General features: G+C 38.5%; 1 protein-coding gene across 3 annotated transcripts in view; it reads right to left on the bottom strand.

Annotated features, from left to right (window-relative positions):
* LOC101405925 (protocadherin-9) overlaps positions 1–13,409 on the bottom strand; it is a 663,084-nt gene that overhangs the window by 387,449 nt on the left and 262,226 nt on the right. Inside the window, exon 1 of one of the 3 annotated variants that reach the window (XR_015553401.1) lies at positions 564–737. The exons of 1 other annotated variant lie outside the window; for it this stretch is intronic. Coding sequence is in view for 1 of the 2 variants with exons in the window: in XM_087435997.1 (XP_087292123.1) it covers positions 564–634 (71 nt within the window). In the remaining variant the exon portion in view is untranslated. Of the gene's footprint in view, positions 1–563; positions 738–13,409 lie in introns of those variants that run through there. One more of the 3 variants, XM_087435997.1, reaches the window with a different exon arrangement.

Here is a 13,409-nt window from a genome sequence, read left to right as displayed (position 1 = left end):
AGCTTGTTGAATTATTTCCTGTCTGTAGATTTTGTTTTTATCTAAATTTACAGGAGGTGGAGTCAAGATGGCAGCATAGGCAGACTCTGAACTCACCTCCTCCCGTGGACACAGCCAATTTACAACTACTCGTGGAAAAATTACCCCTGAGACAGAACTGAAAACTGGATGAGAGGAACTCCTGCAACAACGGACAATCTTAACTGGGGTAGAAGAGGCAAAGACTCCCTTCTGGAGAGGAAAAACGCCGCCTTCACAAGCCGCCAGCTTCACGGCCGCCGGGAGCAGCTCACAGGTACGCAGCCTCCCTGGAGGCGCGGGGCCCTGAGCCGGGGAGCGCCCCCGCTGTGGGCATTGTGTGGACCCAGCACAATCGAGACCAGCGGCATAATATCTGACTGTGCCTGCTACTAAAGCATTGGGGAGCACCCCCAGAAAACCCGGTTCACAAAGAAACTAAAACTGGCTCTTAAAGGGCCCGCGCACAAACTTACCCGTTCCAGAAAGCATCCTAAAATCACCAGAAAGAAAGGCGCACAGTGCTTTGGTGACAAGAGACTCACCTAATAGGTCCTGAGTGCATCTCGGTGAGGGGTGAGACCTCTCCAGGGACTGGGACATTGGCGGCAGCCATTGTTGTGGCCTGGTGTGGACGTGCTGACACAGACCCCGTTGGAATTCTCCCTGAGGCCTGCTAGCCCAGGGTCTGCTCCACCCACTAGAGCACCGATTTAATCCAGCTCAGCCAGGGCAGGCAGCCCACCCTAGAGACTGGCCCCACCCAACAACAAGCCCTCAGGCAACTTGTGGGCCTGCATAGATTGGTGACTGGATTCTCTGCAGCCTGGCAACTGAGCCAACTTGAGCGGGGCAGGGTGTGTACAAGGAGCGGGTGGAGAGTGTGGGGCTCCCGCCATGGAGAAACTGGGTCCGCTTGGGGAGGTTGGGGCGCTCACACGGGGCAGGACTGTGTTGACTGTGTGTGTGGACCTGTGGGCAACAGGGCTTGTCAGCTGCAGAAGACTTGTGCTTCTCAAAGACCCACATAGGGGGTTTGCCCCACCTTCCAAAGCCTGAAACAATTGGGTGCTCCTGTGCCTGAGGCCAGTCCCACCCAGCTGCAATCCTCAGAGAGCTGACAAGAGACCTAATAGGCTAGAGGCTTACAGCAATTGTAAGGCCCTGAGCCTAACAACCTGCCACGCTGGGGACTTACTCAGTTAAAAGAAATACTGCAACACAAATGTGGTATTAGAACTTACAGCCAACTGTGCTGGGGCTCCCCACACCTGATAAAGAGACTGAAGGTCCCACAACAACCATAAGCAGCTGAGCATTACAACAGCTGGCCAGGAGCATAACTCGGCCTCCCTGGGCGCCTATAGGGAGAGCTAACAGGCCACAATAGAAGGACACACGTAGCCCACATAGGGGCCACCCCTGGAACATTGAGAATTGAGGGAAGCACACTGGAAGCCTCCTAAGGCATCACTTACATAAGGTCACGCAAGAGACGTAGCTGACCTACGTAAGACATAGACACAAGCACAGGGAAAGAGGCAAAATGAGGAGGCAAAGGAATACATTCCAAGTAAGGGAACAGGACAAAACCCCAGAAAAGGAACTAAGTGAAACAGAAATGAGCAACCTACCCGACAGAGACTTCAGACTAAGAGTGTTAAGGATGCTCACTGATCTGGGGAGAAGAATAGATGAACTCAGTGAGAATGTCAACAAAGAAATGGAAGATATAAAAAAGAACCAATCAGAAATGAAGAATACAATACTGGAAATGAAAAATTCACTAGAGGGACTCAAAAGCAGAGTAGAGGATACAGAAGAACGGATGTGTGAGCTGGAAGAAAGACTAGAAGAAATTACCCAAGGTGAACAGGTAAAAGAGAAAAGAATTAAAAAGAGTGAGGACAGTCTAAGGGACCTCTGGGACAACACCAAGCGCACTAACATCCATGTTATAGGTGTCCCGGAAGGAGAAGAGCGAGACAAGGGGGCAGAGAATCTATTTCAAGAAATAATAGATGAAAACTTTCTTAACCTAAGGAAGGAAACAGACATCCAGGTACAGGAAGCACAGAGAGCCCCAAACAAGATAAACCCAAAGAGGCCCACACCAAGACACATCATAATCAAAATGTCCAGAATTAAAGATAAAGAGAGAATCCTAAAAGCCGCAAGAGAATGTCAAGTTACATACAAAGGAAACCCCATAAGGCTATCAGCTGACTTCTCAGCAGAAACCTTACAGGCTAGAAGAGAATGGCACGATATATTTAAAGTGCTAAAAGGAAAAAACTTACAGCCAAGAATACTCTACCCAGCAAGGTTATCATTCAAAATGGAAGGAGAGATCAAAATTTTCCCAGATAAGCAAAAATTAAAGGAGTTTGTCACCAAGAAACCAGTGCTACAAGAAATGTTAAAGGGACTGATTTAAGGGGAAAAGAGAAGACCACAAATAGGAAAAATTATCTATTTCCATGATAAGAGGGAAATGGATACAAATGCACAAAAAAGAGGTTAGATATGATATCAAAAACATAAAAGGAGGGAGGAGGGGAGTTAAAGAGTACAGCTTTCAGACAGAGGTCAAACTAAAGTGACCATCAATTCTGTATAGGAGAAATAAGGAACAGAGAAGGACTACTAAAACACTGAGAAAAAAAAAAAAGTTAAAAAATGGCAGTAAGTACATACTTATCAATAGCTACTTTAAACGTCAATGGACTAAATGCTCCGATTAAAAGGCAGAGGGTGGCTGACTGGATAAAAAAACAAGACCCATATATATGCTGCTTACAAGAGATACACTTCAGACCTAAAGACACTCACAAACTGAAAGTGAAGTGATGGAAAAAGATACTCCACACAAATGGCAATGAAAAGAAAGCTGGGGTAGCAGTACTCATATCAGACAAAATAGACTTTAAAACAAAAACTGTAAAAAGAGACAAAGAAGGGCATTACATAATCATCAAGGGAACAATCCAACAAGAGGATATAACACTTGTAAATATCTACGCACCCAATGTAGGTGCACCTAAATATATAAAGCAATTATTAACAGACATAAAAACAGAAATAGACAGTAACACAATAATAGTAGGGGACTTTAACACTCCACTTACACCAATGGATAGATCATCCAAACAGAAGATCAACAAGGAAACATTGGCCTTAAACGACACACTAGAACAGATGGACCTAGTAGATATATACAGAGCATTCCATCCAAAAACCGAAGAATACACGTTCTTTTCAAAGGCACATGGAACATTCTCCAGGATTGATTACATATTAGCCCACAAAACAAGTCTCCATAAATTTAAGAAGATTGAAATAATACCAAGCATCTTTTCTGACCACAACGGTATGAAACTAGAAATCAACTATAGGAAGAAAATCAGAAAAACCACAAATACGTGGAGATTAAACAAAATGCTACTGAACAACGACTGGGTTAACGAAGAAATCAAAGAAGAAATAAAAAAATACCTGGAGACAAATGAAAATGAAAATACGACATGCCAGAATTTATGGGATACAGCAAAAGCGGTTCTAAGAGGGAAGTTTATAGCGATACAGGCCTATCTCAACAAACAAGAAAAATCTCAAATAAACAATCTAACAATGCACTTAAAGGAACTGGAAAAAGAAGAACAAACAAAGCCCAAAATCAGTAGAAGAAGGGAAATCATAAAAATCAGAGCAGAAATAAATGAAATAGAGACCAAAGAAACAATTAATAAATTAATTAATTAATAAATTAATAAAACCAAGAGCTGGTTCTTTGAAAAGATCAACAAAATTGACAAACATTTAGCTAGACTCACCAAGAAAAAAAGAGAGAAGGCACAAATAAGTACAATCAGAAATGAAAGAGGAGAGGTTACAACAGACACCTCAGAAATACAAAAGATTATAAGAGAATACTATGAAAAGCTATATGCCAACCAATTCGACAATCTGGAAGAAATGGATAAATTCTTAGAATCATACAACCTTCCAAAACTGGATCAAGAAGAAGTAGAGAATTTGAATAGACCAATCACCAGTAAGGAGATCGAAACAGTAATCAAAAACCTCCCCAAAAATAAAAGTCCAGGACCAGACGGCTTCCCTGGTGAATTCTACCAAACATTCAAAGAAGACTTAATACCTATCCTTCTCAAACTCTTCCAAAAAACTGAGGAGGGGGGGAAGCTCCCTAACTCATTCTACAAAGCCGACATTACCCTGATACCAAAACCAGACAAGGACAACACAAAAAAAGAAAATTACAGGCCAATATCACTGATGAACATCGATGCAAAAATCCTCAACAAAATACTAGCAAATCGCATACAACAATACGTTAAAAAGATTATACACCATGATCAAGTGGGATTTATTCCAGGGATGCAGGGATGGTTTAACATTCGCAAATCAATCAACGTAATACACCACATTAATAAAATGAAGAACAAAAATCACTTGATCATCTCAATAGATGCAGAGAAAGCATTTGACAAGATACAGCATCCATTTATGATAAAAACTCTGAATAAAATGGGGATAGAAGGAAAGTACCTCAACATAATAAAGACCATATATGAGAAACCCACAGCTAATATCATCCTCAATGGTGAAAAACTGAAAGCTATCCCTCTAAGAAGAGGAACCAGACAAGGATGCCCACAGTCACCACTCCTATTTAACATAGTATTGGAAGTCCTAGCCAGAGCAATCAGGCAAGAGAAAGAAATAAAAGGGATCCAAATTGGAAAGGAAGAAGTGAAACTGTCACTATTTGCAGATGACATGATTTTATATATAGAAAACCCTAAAGAATCCACCAGAAAACTTTTAGAAGTAATAAACGAATATGGTAAAGTTGCAGGATACAAAATCAACATACAAAAATCAGTTGAATTTCTATACACTAAAAACGAAGTAGCAGAAAGAGAAATTAAAAATACCATCCCATTTACAACTGCAACAAAAAGAATAAAATACCTAGGAATAAACTTAACCAAAGAGGTGAAAGATCTGTACACCAAAAACTATAAAACATTTCTGAAAGAAATTGAAGAAGACACAAAGAAATGGAAAGATATTCCGTGCTCTTGGATTGGAAGAATTAACATAGTTAAGATGTCCATACTTCCTAAAGCCATCTATAGATTCAATGCAATCCCTATCAAAGTTCCAACAACATTTTTCACAGAAATAGAACAAAGAATCCTAAAATTTATATGGAACAACAAAAGACCCCGAATAGCTAAAGGAATCCTGAGAAAAAAGAACCAAGCTGGAGGCATCACACTCCCTGATTTCAAAATATACTACAAAGCTATAGTAACCAAAACAGCATGGTACTGGCACAAAAACAGACACACAGATCAATGGAATAGAATCGAAAGCCCAGAAATAAACCCACACATCTATGGACAGCTAATCTTTGACAAAGGAGCCAAGAACATACAATGGGGAAAAGAAAGTCTCTTCAACAAATGGTGTTGGGAAAACTGGATAGCCACATGCAAAAAACTGAAAGTAGACCCTTACCTTACACCATACACAAAAATTAACTCCAAATGGATTAAAGACTTGAATGTAAGACCTGAAACTATGAAACTTCTAGAAGAAAACATAGGCAGTACGCTCTTTGACATTGGTCTTAGCAACATCTTTTCAAACACCACGTCTGACCGGGCAAGAGAAACAATAGAAAAAATAAACAAATGGGACTACAACAAACTAAAAAGCTTCTGCACAGCAAAGGAAACCATCAACAAAACAAAAAGACAACCTAACAATTGGGAGAAGATATTTGCAAATCATACATCTGATAAGGGCTTAATCTCCAAAATATATAGAGAACTCATGCATCTCAACAACAAAAAAGCTAACAACCCAATTAAAAAATGGGCAAAAGACCTGAACAGACATTTCTCCAAAGAAGATATACAGATGGCCAACAGACACATGAAAAGATGTTCAAAATCACTAACTACCAGGGAAATGCAAATCAAAACTACAATGAGATATCACCTCACGCCCGTCAGAATGGCTATAATTAACAAAACAGGAAACAACATGTGTTGGAGAGGATGTGGAGAGAAGGGAACTCTCATACACTGCTGGTGGGAATGCAAACTGGTGCAGCCACTATGGAAAACAGTATGGAGATTCCTCAAAAAATCAAGGATAGAACTACCATATGATCCAGCTATTCCACTGTTGGGTATTTATCCAAAGAACTTGAAAACACCAATTTGCAAAGGTACATGCACCCCTGTGTTCATTGCAGCGTTATTCACAATAGCCAAGACTTGGAAGCAACCTAAGTGCCCATCAAGGGACGAATGGATAAAGAAGCTGTGGTATATATACACAATGGAATACTACTCAGCCATAAGAAACGATGAAATCCAGCCATTTGTGACAACATGGATGGACATTGAGGGTATAATGCAAAGTGAAATAAGTCAGAAGGAGAAGGTCAAATACCGTATGATTTCCTTCATTAAGTAGTAGATAATAACAACAATAAACAAACACATAGGGACAGAGATTGGATTGGTGGTTACCAGAGGGGAAGGGGGGAGGGAGGAGGGTGAAAGGGATAATTCGGTACATGTGTGTGGTGATGGGTTGTAATTAGTATTTTGGTGGTGAACATGATGTAATCTATGCAGAAATAGAAGTACAATGATGTACACCTGAAATTTTTACAGTGTTATAAACCAATGTTACTGCAATAAACAAAAAATTTTTTAAAAAAATAAAATAAATAAATAAATAAATTTACAAAACTTAATATAGCTTAACTTTTTATTTCTTATCTTCAAACAGGAACTGTTATATAATGCAGATTTCTATAATAAATTCTTCAGATGTAAAAAAAGGAAGGCTGGTTTAGTAGACTTCAATTTGGTGCTGGAGGTGGCTACACCTGAGCTTCATTCCCAGCTCTATCACTCTGTGGCTAAATGGTTTTAGAGAAGGCTTTCTTGTTTTTTGGTGATGAAGATTAGCCTTGAGCTAACATCTGTGCCCATCTTTCCCTATTTTGTATGTGGGACGCCACCACAGCACGGCTTGATGCGTGGTGTAGGTACGCGCCCAGGATCCAAACCCACAAACCCAGGCCACCAAATTGGATCATGCTGAACTTAACCACTAGGCCACTGAGCCAGCCCCTTAGAGAAGTCTTTAACATCTCTCATTTCCTTAAAAATAATATCCCTCATTTCCAAAAAAATGCTGATATTATGGGTTAAATATGAACATGAAACATGATTAGTGCTCAATAAAAGGTGATAATAGTTATGAAGACAGTTGAGCATTTGTATCACTTTTGTTTAAATAAATAATTTGAAGAAGATTCTAGACCTTTCTCGAAAGAACTATAGTGAAGTTGTTTGGCTTCAGATGGCAAACAACATAATAACTTGAAAATGATTCTAGATCTTTGTCTAAGCAGCTATAGTGAAGTTGTTCAGCCAGAACATAATTAACAACAAATAAGGGGACAAGATTGATGAAAGCAGCAATGGTTTAAGTAAAAACAAGCATGGCAGTTCAACAGAATAAGGAGGCATCTGCAGACCTAAAGTTATAATTGCATCCTCCCCCTTCTCAGTTGTCCCAACTTTCAAGTTAATTCCTAATTGCCCAGCCACCATGTCTGAATTCTTAGGAGACCAAAGGCAGGAAAGGGAATAATCAATACTGATTAATAATCAATAATGTTATTTAATACCTTTAATTTAGGACAATTTACTAGATTTTATTAAAAAGCATTTACATTAGACAATATAAAAATAAAGCAAACATCAATTTAGAGATACAGCAGAAGCAGTTTTTTTAAAAATTGAGAACATAAACTTTTTTTTTTCTTCCGAGAACCACTAGAATCCTAATTAAATGCCATATATACTGCACAAATTTCTGCTACTAAATGTAAAGTTAAAGGATTTTAGGGGGCATATATGGCAGGAGACCAAAATGTTAAATACATTCTGTGGAACGATTTTTAATTTTCAGATGTGAATCATCAACAACAACAAACCCAAAGCATAAGTAGCATTAGGATTGCAGTAAATTCTGGTACGCAATAAAGTACAAGAGAGAAAATTATAATAATGAGAATAATTAAACAATATAATAGTAACTTGATGATGGTATATCATGGGCACAAAAATCCAAATGGAATTGTGGGTATACATATGGTAGAATGAGATAAATAGCAATAAGTGAGTCTATAATATCTGTGCACCTACACTGAATGCTACTATATCACAGTGTTAATGTGACTATTTTACACAGGAAAAAAATCTATTTATGCAAAAGGTTCCAAATGTTATGGGTTTGCCACCATTAGTATTAACATAATACAAAAATTATTTGTACACAGGAAGTTTGCATGAAACCGTCCTGCTGTTATATGGGCTGTGCTGATTATACTTTACTAATTTGGAAACAGATATAACACAATATGGAGAAACAATGTAAAGAATTTATGTTTCCTGAAGTGGGGTCCTCAGAATACCAAGTCTCACAAAGTGTACTATGGAAAAATACACTGAAATCAAGGATATTTTGGAAATTAAGCATATCACACATTCCCATGTCGGACTTCATAATGCACATTGGCCTATTAAAGTCTGTGTGAAGTCCTGCAGTAGAGATATCTATTTATCTCTCTTTATTCTAGTGTGTTTTTAAATTAACATTTAAGGAATGTACAATATGCTTTGCAAAATGATGATTTAAATTATTAAAGCTCTCTGAGTATGTTTATATTAGATCTTGGATATTTTAGTGTTTTTTCTTATTATTACATGACAGAACTCATGTTTCCCTAACAACCATCTTCTGATTCAGATAAAAACACCTGGAATTTATAGAACAATTTATATTTTTAAAACATTCACAATGCATTTCATCTGGAAATATTCTCCTGAAGTAACAGCAGCTACTCAAATCTGAACTCAGTAACCCTTTTGCCACAGCTGGATCTTTGATAGCCAATAGCATTCACACCTAGTCAGCAAGTAAAGTCTCCAATATTTTTCTAAAAACAATGAAGTCTGTATCTTTCCTTATGCTCTTGCACCACCTCCTCTCACAGTGCTGTTCTCATTCTACCTGAAGTACTAGAAATACCTCATATCTCCCCAAACCTCCAAAGATATGAGCCTGCAATTTATAACCTTACTGTGGTTTCTAATCATTTTCTTTGTGAATAAATTTATGAACACAGATCCCAAAGGGACATCCTAGTCTGTTTCCTCCTATTGGATGTCATTTATCTTAAGCCATTATCCAAATATACTTGGCCTAAGAAAGACTTAATACCCTCCTTACTTCCTGCAGTACTTGGGGTGACCTAGATAATCATGGACATTTGCCAGAACCGTCATCCATGTGTGAATGGCCTCATAATATTATGGGGTAAGTTCTGCTTGCATCTTCTTAAAACTGAGACTATATGTTAGGCATATGAATATACCAAATTAGAATGTGCTCCACAATAATTATATAGTTAGACTATGATGCGTTTAATGTTTTGTTTTTGGCGAATAGCTGGCATTTATTGGTCATCTTATTTATTGTGGTAGGTACTATTGTCTCCATTTTACAAATGAGAAAACTAAATCTCAAAGAGATTGAGCACATCGTTCCAAATTAAACAATTAGCAAGTGTCGGAGACAGACTTCCTGGAAGCCACGATTAATTGTACAAAGTCACCCTTTCCTCCACTCCAACAATTATTAATTAGACTCAGTTGGTTTAGGTAGGCCAAGCAGAGTTCCTTCCCTCTGAAATTTTCCTGTGGGAGAGATTTCTGCCTCAGTGTCTGCTGAACTTTTGAATGTGTGATTTGTGGGACAACCATTTTCTTCCTTGTAGAGAAAGACAAGTGGAAGAGAGAAGAATAAAACCAATGTGATGAGAAACAATGAAAGACTGCTATTTCTGACTCTGGCAAATGTATAATTTCTGCTCTTGTGTTGCAAGACATACCCATACATTTTCATAATGAATTCCCTCACAATTTTATTTTTGGTATAAGTAATTTGACATTGCTTTCTATTATACGCAACCAAATATTTTCTAATATTCAAATATTTTCTAGCATTCTAAGTCTGCCTGATTCCTTGCCCTATATTGCATGGCTTTCCCTTTAAATCTCCTTCCCCTGCCTTTCATCCTAAAGAAAAAAAAAAAAAAAGAGTTAAAAGGCACTTTCTGGACCTCTGAAAAGGAAAAGGATCCACATGTAACATCTTATAGAAAAGGAATCACCCTCGACGAGACACAATATCATTTCTAATTGAAATTTTTAGAATAAAGTGTTCAAAAGGGAAGAGCATTAGGTTATACAGATTCAGGGAAATGGTGTAAAAAACTTATACTAAAGGGTTTGTGTGCATTTACTATAACCATAAATGAGAGTTATCTCAGTGCTCCATTTAAAAATTCAGCTGCAAATAAAGGGAAGTAGTTGTGCAAAGTATTGACTGGTTTAAGGTAGGGAGTTCACTTGGAAACCAATGGCCTGAAGAAGGAAGGAGCAGGGCACCATCATAAATCATAACAGAAGAAGACAAAGGACAAGGAAGCAAGGCAAGGAGGGTAAAAGAAGCTGGATAACAAAAGATCCAAGCAGAAGCCAAAGAGAAAGGGGTAAAAGGAAGGGCAGAGCAATAAAGGGAAGGCTAAGGGTGCCAACATGATGCAACATGCCCAGAATTCTAATGAAAAGCTGCAGCACTAGAGAGCATAGAGCTAAGGAGACACAGTAAAAGGCCACACAACAGTTGGACAGTTTTTAAATGTAGCGTTGTGCCGGGGGGCTTCTAGCTAGCCTCACCCCACAGAGAGTCCTTTAAAATTTAAAGTATGTGGCTTTGCTTAATTGGAAGCTATTCCCTAAAAGAAGGCCACAGGTTCAGGGAAGAAAAATCTGACAACAGGATGCAATGAAAGAAGAAAAGAGGTGAAAGACAAAAGTGGGCAAAATTACAATAGCAGCAGCCTAATCAATTATGATGTTGACAGCGCCCAGAAATTTTTTTTTCCCCTTAGAAAAACTCCTTATTCTTTCCAAATGACCTTGGCTCATAGCTAAGTTATCTTCACATAACAATCTAATACTTAGGATTTACACACAATTCATTTGATTATTTTTCACTACAGGTGTTATTTAAACAAGCCAACAGTAATATTTGAGTTAGCTATGTCCTTGCAGAGACAAGTTAAACTTGAATCAGAAGCATCATGGAAAACATACAAAAGCATAGGCCTTGAAATTGCCACTAGGAGTCATGAAAATCATTCCCCTGCCTCATCCAGTGTAGCAACAAAATTCTATACACATGGACATGGATACAAATCTTTATATTTCCACCTTTATCTTTTCCAACTACATTTATTCCCGTGGTCATCTTATCTAATATGAGAGACTAAATATCCAAACAGACAATGGCCAGGCCATACATGACAATAGAACTCTGACCCACATAAGATATCTAGAAAGCCAAACCACAATCTTTGCAGCAATTGTTCCAGAAGGGTCAGTACTTTGTCAACAAATGCTTGGTATTCTGCCACTGCCCCCCTTCCTTCCAACTGGAGACCAAAGAGAAAGCCAAATAACCTTCTTGAACCAATCACATAAGAGGCCCCACTTTTAGTTAGCCCACTTCCAGCTTCCCCATGCCAATAATCTCCAACCAGGGCATATCTGAATTCTTCCTTTTTTCCCCCTATTGTAAAGCTTTCCCACTCCCCTGCCTGCCTTGAAGTCTGCCAAACACAAGTGACAGTGGCTGATTCCCTGGATATAATAAGCTCTGAATTTATAGGCTCTCTTTGCTCTCATTTGTGTGGTCTTTGTATAGCTCCACAAACAAATGCTTGGGATTAAAATACCATATAGATGCTAATGACTCCCAATATTATATCTCTAACCCAGACTTCTCTCCTGAATGCCTGGCCTCCTCCACAACATCTATACTTGAAAATTTAATGAGTTTGTTAAACTTAACATGTGCAAAAATATCCGTCCCCCACACATTCCCTAAATGCTCCACCATTCCAATCTCTTAAGTCCAATATCTTGACATAACTTGATTTCTCTCATTCTCACATGCCTTCCACCTAATTCAATAGCAAATCCTGTTGGCTCAACCTTCAAAAGATATCCAGAATCTGTTTAAATTACACTATTTTATCATTACCTACTTAGTTAATTGTCCAAGCTATCATCACTTCTCATCCAGATAACTGTAAGAGCCCTTTAATTGATTTCTCTGCTTCTATCCTTGACCTTCTGTTTCCTATCAAAACCACATCGAGAGTGAGCCTTTTAAAGTGTCAATCAATTTGGCACTTCTCCACTTCCCTTTTCTCTCAGAACGAATGTCAAAGTTTTAAAATTTTCTACAAGGCCCTGCATGACCTGGTCACCAACATCCTTTTTTCCCCAGTTACCCCCCAGCCACAGCTGTTTGGACTGTTATAGCGACCTCTCCAGAGGCTGGGCAGTGACCTTTGATAGAGTCCGGTTAAAAAAAAAGTGTTAAAGAATATACATCAAAAGAGAATATACTCATAACTCTCATATAAAATAACTTGTGTCAAACAATTTATTAGCCTCCTTATTTAATGAGGAAACTGGCAAGATACAACTTTGGTTCAAAGGAGAATCAAAAGGATAGAAACATATATAGAGAATAAGAGATTCTGAAATAAATTTACAAATAGATGCAGACCAGAACTATCCACAGGAACAATTAATTTTCTATGTATAAGGATAATTTCCATTATTATCACTTTTTATTTTTTATCACAATCTTATTTATCACATTTATTTCACAACTTCCAGAGTTTTAAAATAGCCCAACACAATGAAACGCAGAAATAATCCAGCTGAGTGAGCAAAATAGGACAGCTTCTAATCTTTTCTTTCTTTTTTTTTAATTTAAATATGTTTCATGGGGCCAGCCTGGTGGTGTAGCAGTTAAGTGTGTGTGCTCCTCTGTGGAGGCCTGGGTTCGGATCCCGGGCACGCACCAACGCATGTCAAGCCATACTGTGGCGGTGTCCCATATAAAGTGGAGGAAGATGCGCACGGATGTTAGCCCAGGGCCAGTCTTCCTCAGCAAAAAGAGGAGGATGGGCATCGGATGTTAGCTCAGGGCTCATCTTCCTCACACACACACACAAAAAAAGTTTGAAAACTTTTCCTGGGAAAAGGAAGAAAGAGAGAGAAAGACAGAGAGAAGGAAAGATAGAGAAAGAAAGAGGAGAAGGAATGTGTATGTGTGCATGATAGGAGTGGGAGTTGAATTTTTTTTCTTTAAAATTCGAAATAGGCAACATAGACAGATCACAC

The sequence above is a fragment of the Ceratotherium simum genome, chromosome 10 (genome assembly GCF_057802395.1).
Source record: "Ceratotherium simum simum isolate JZ-2026a chromosome 10, ASM5780239v1, whole genome shotgun sequence".
NCBI classification, from domain to species: domain Eukaryota; kingdom Metazoa; phylum Chordata; class Mammalia; order Perissodactyla; family Rhinocerotidae; genus Ceratotherium; species Ceratotherium simum.
The sequence above is the reverse complement of the archived record's forward strand: the minus strand, read 5'-3'. Positions and strand labels throughout refer to the sequence as shown.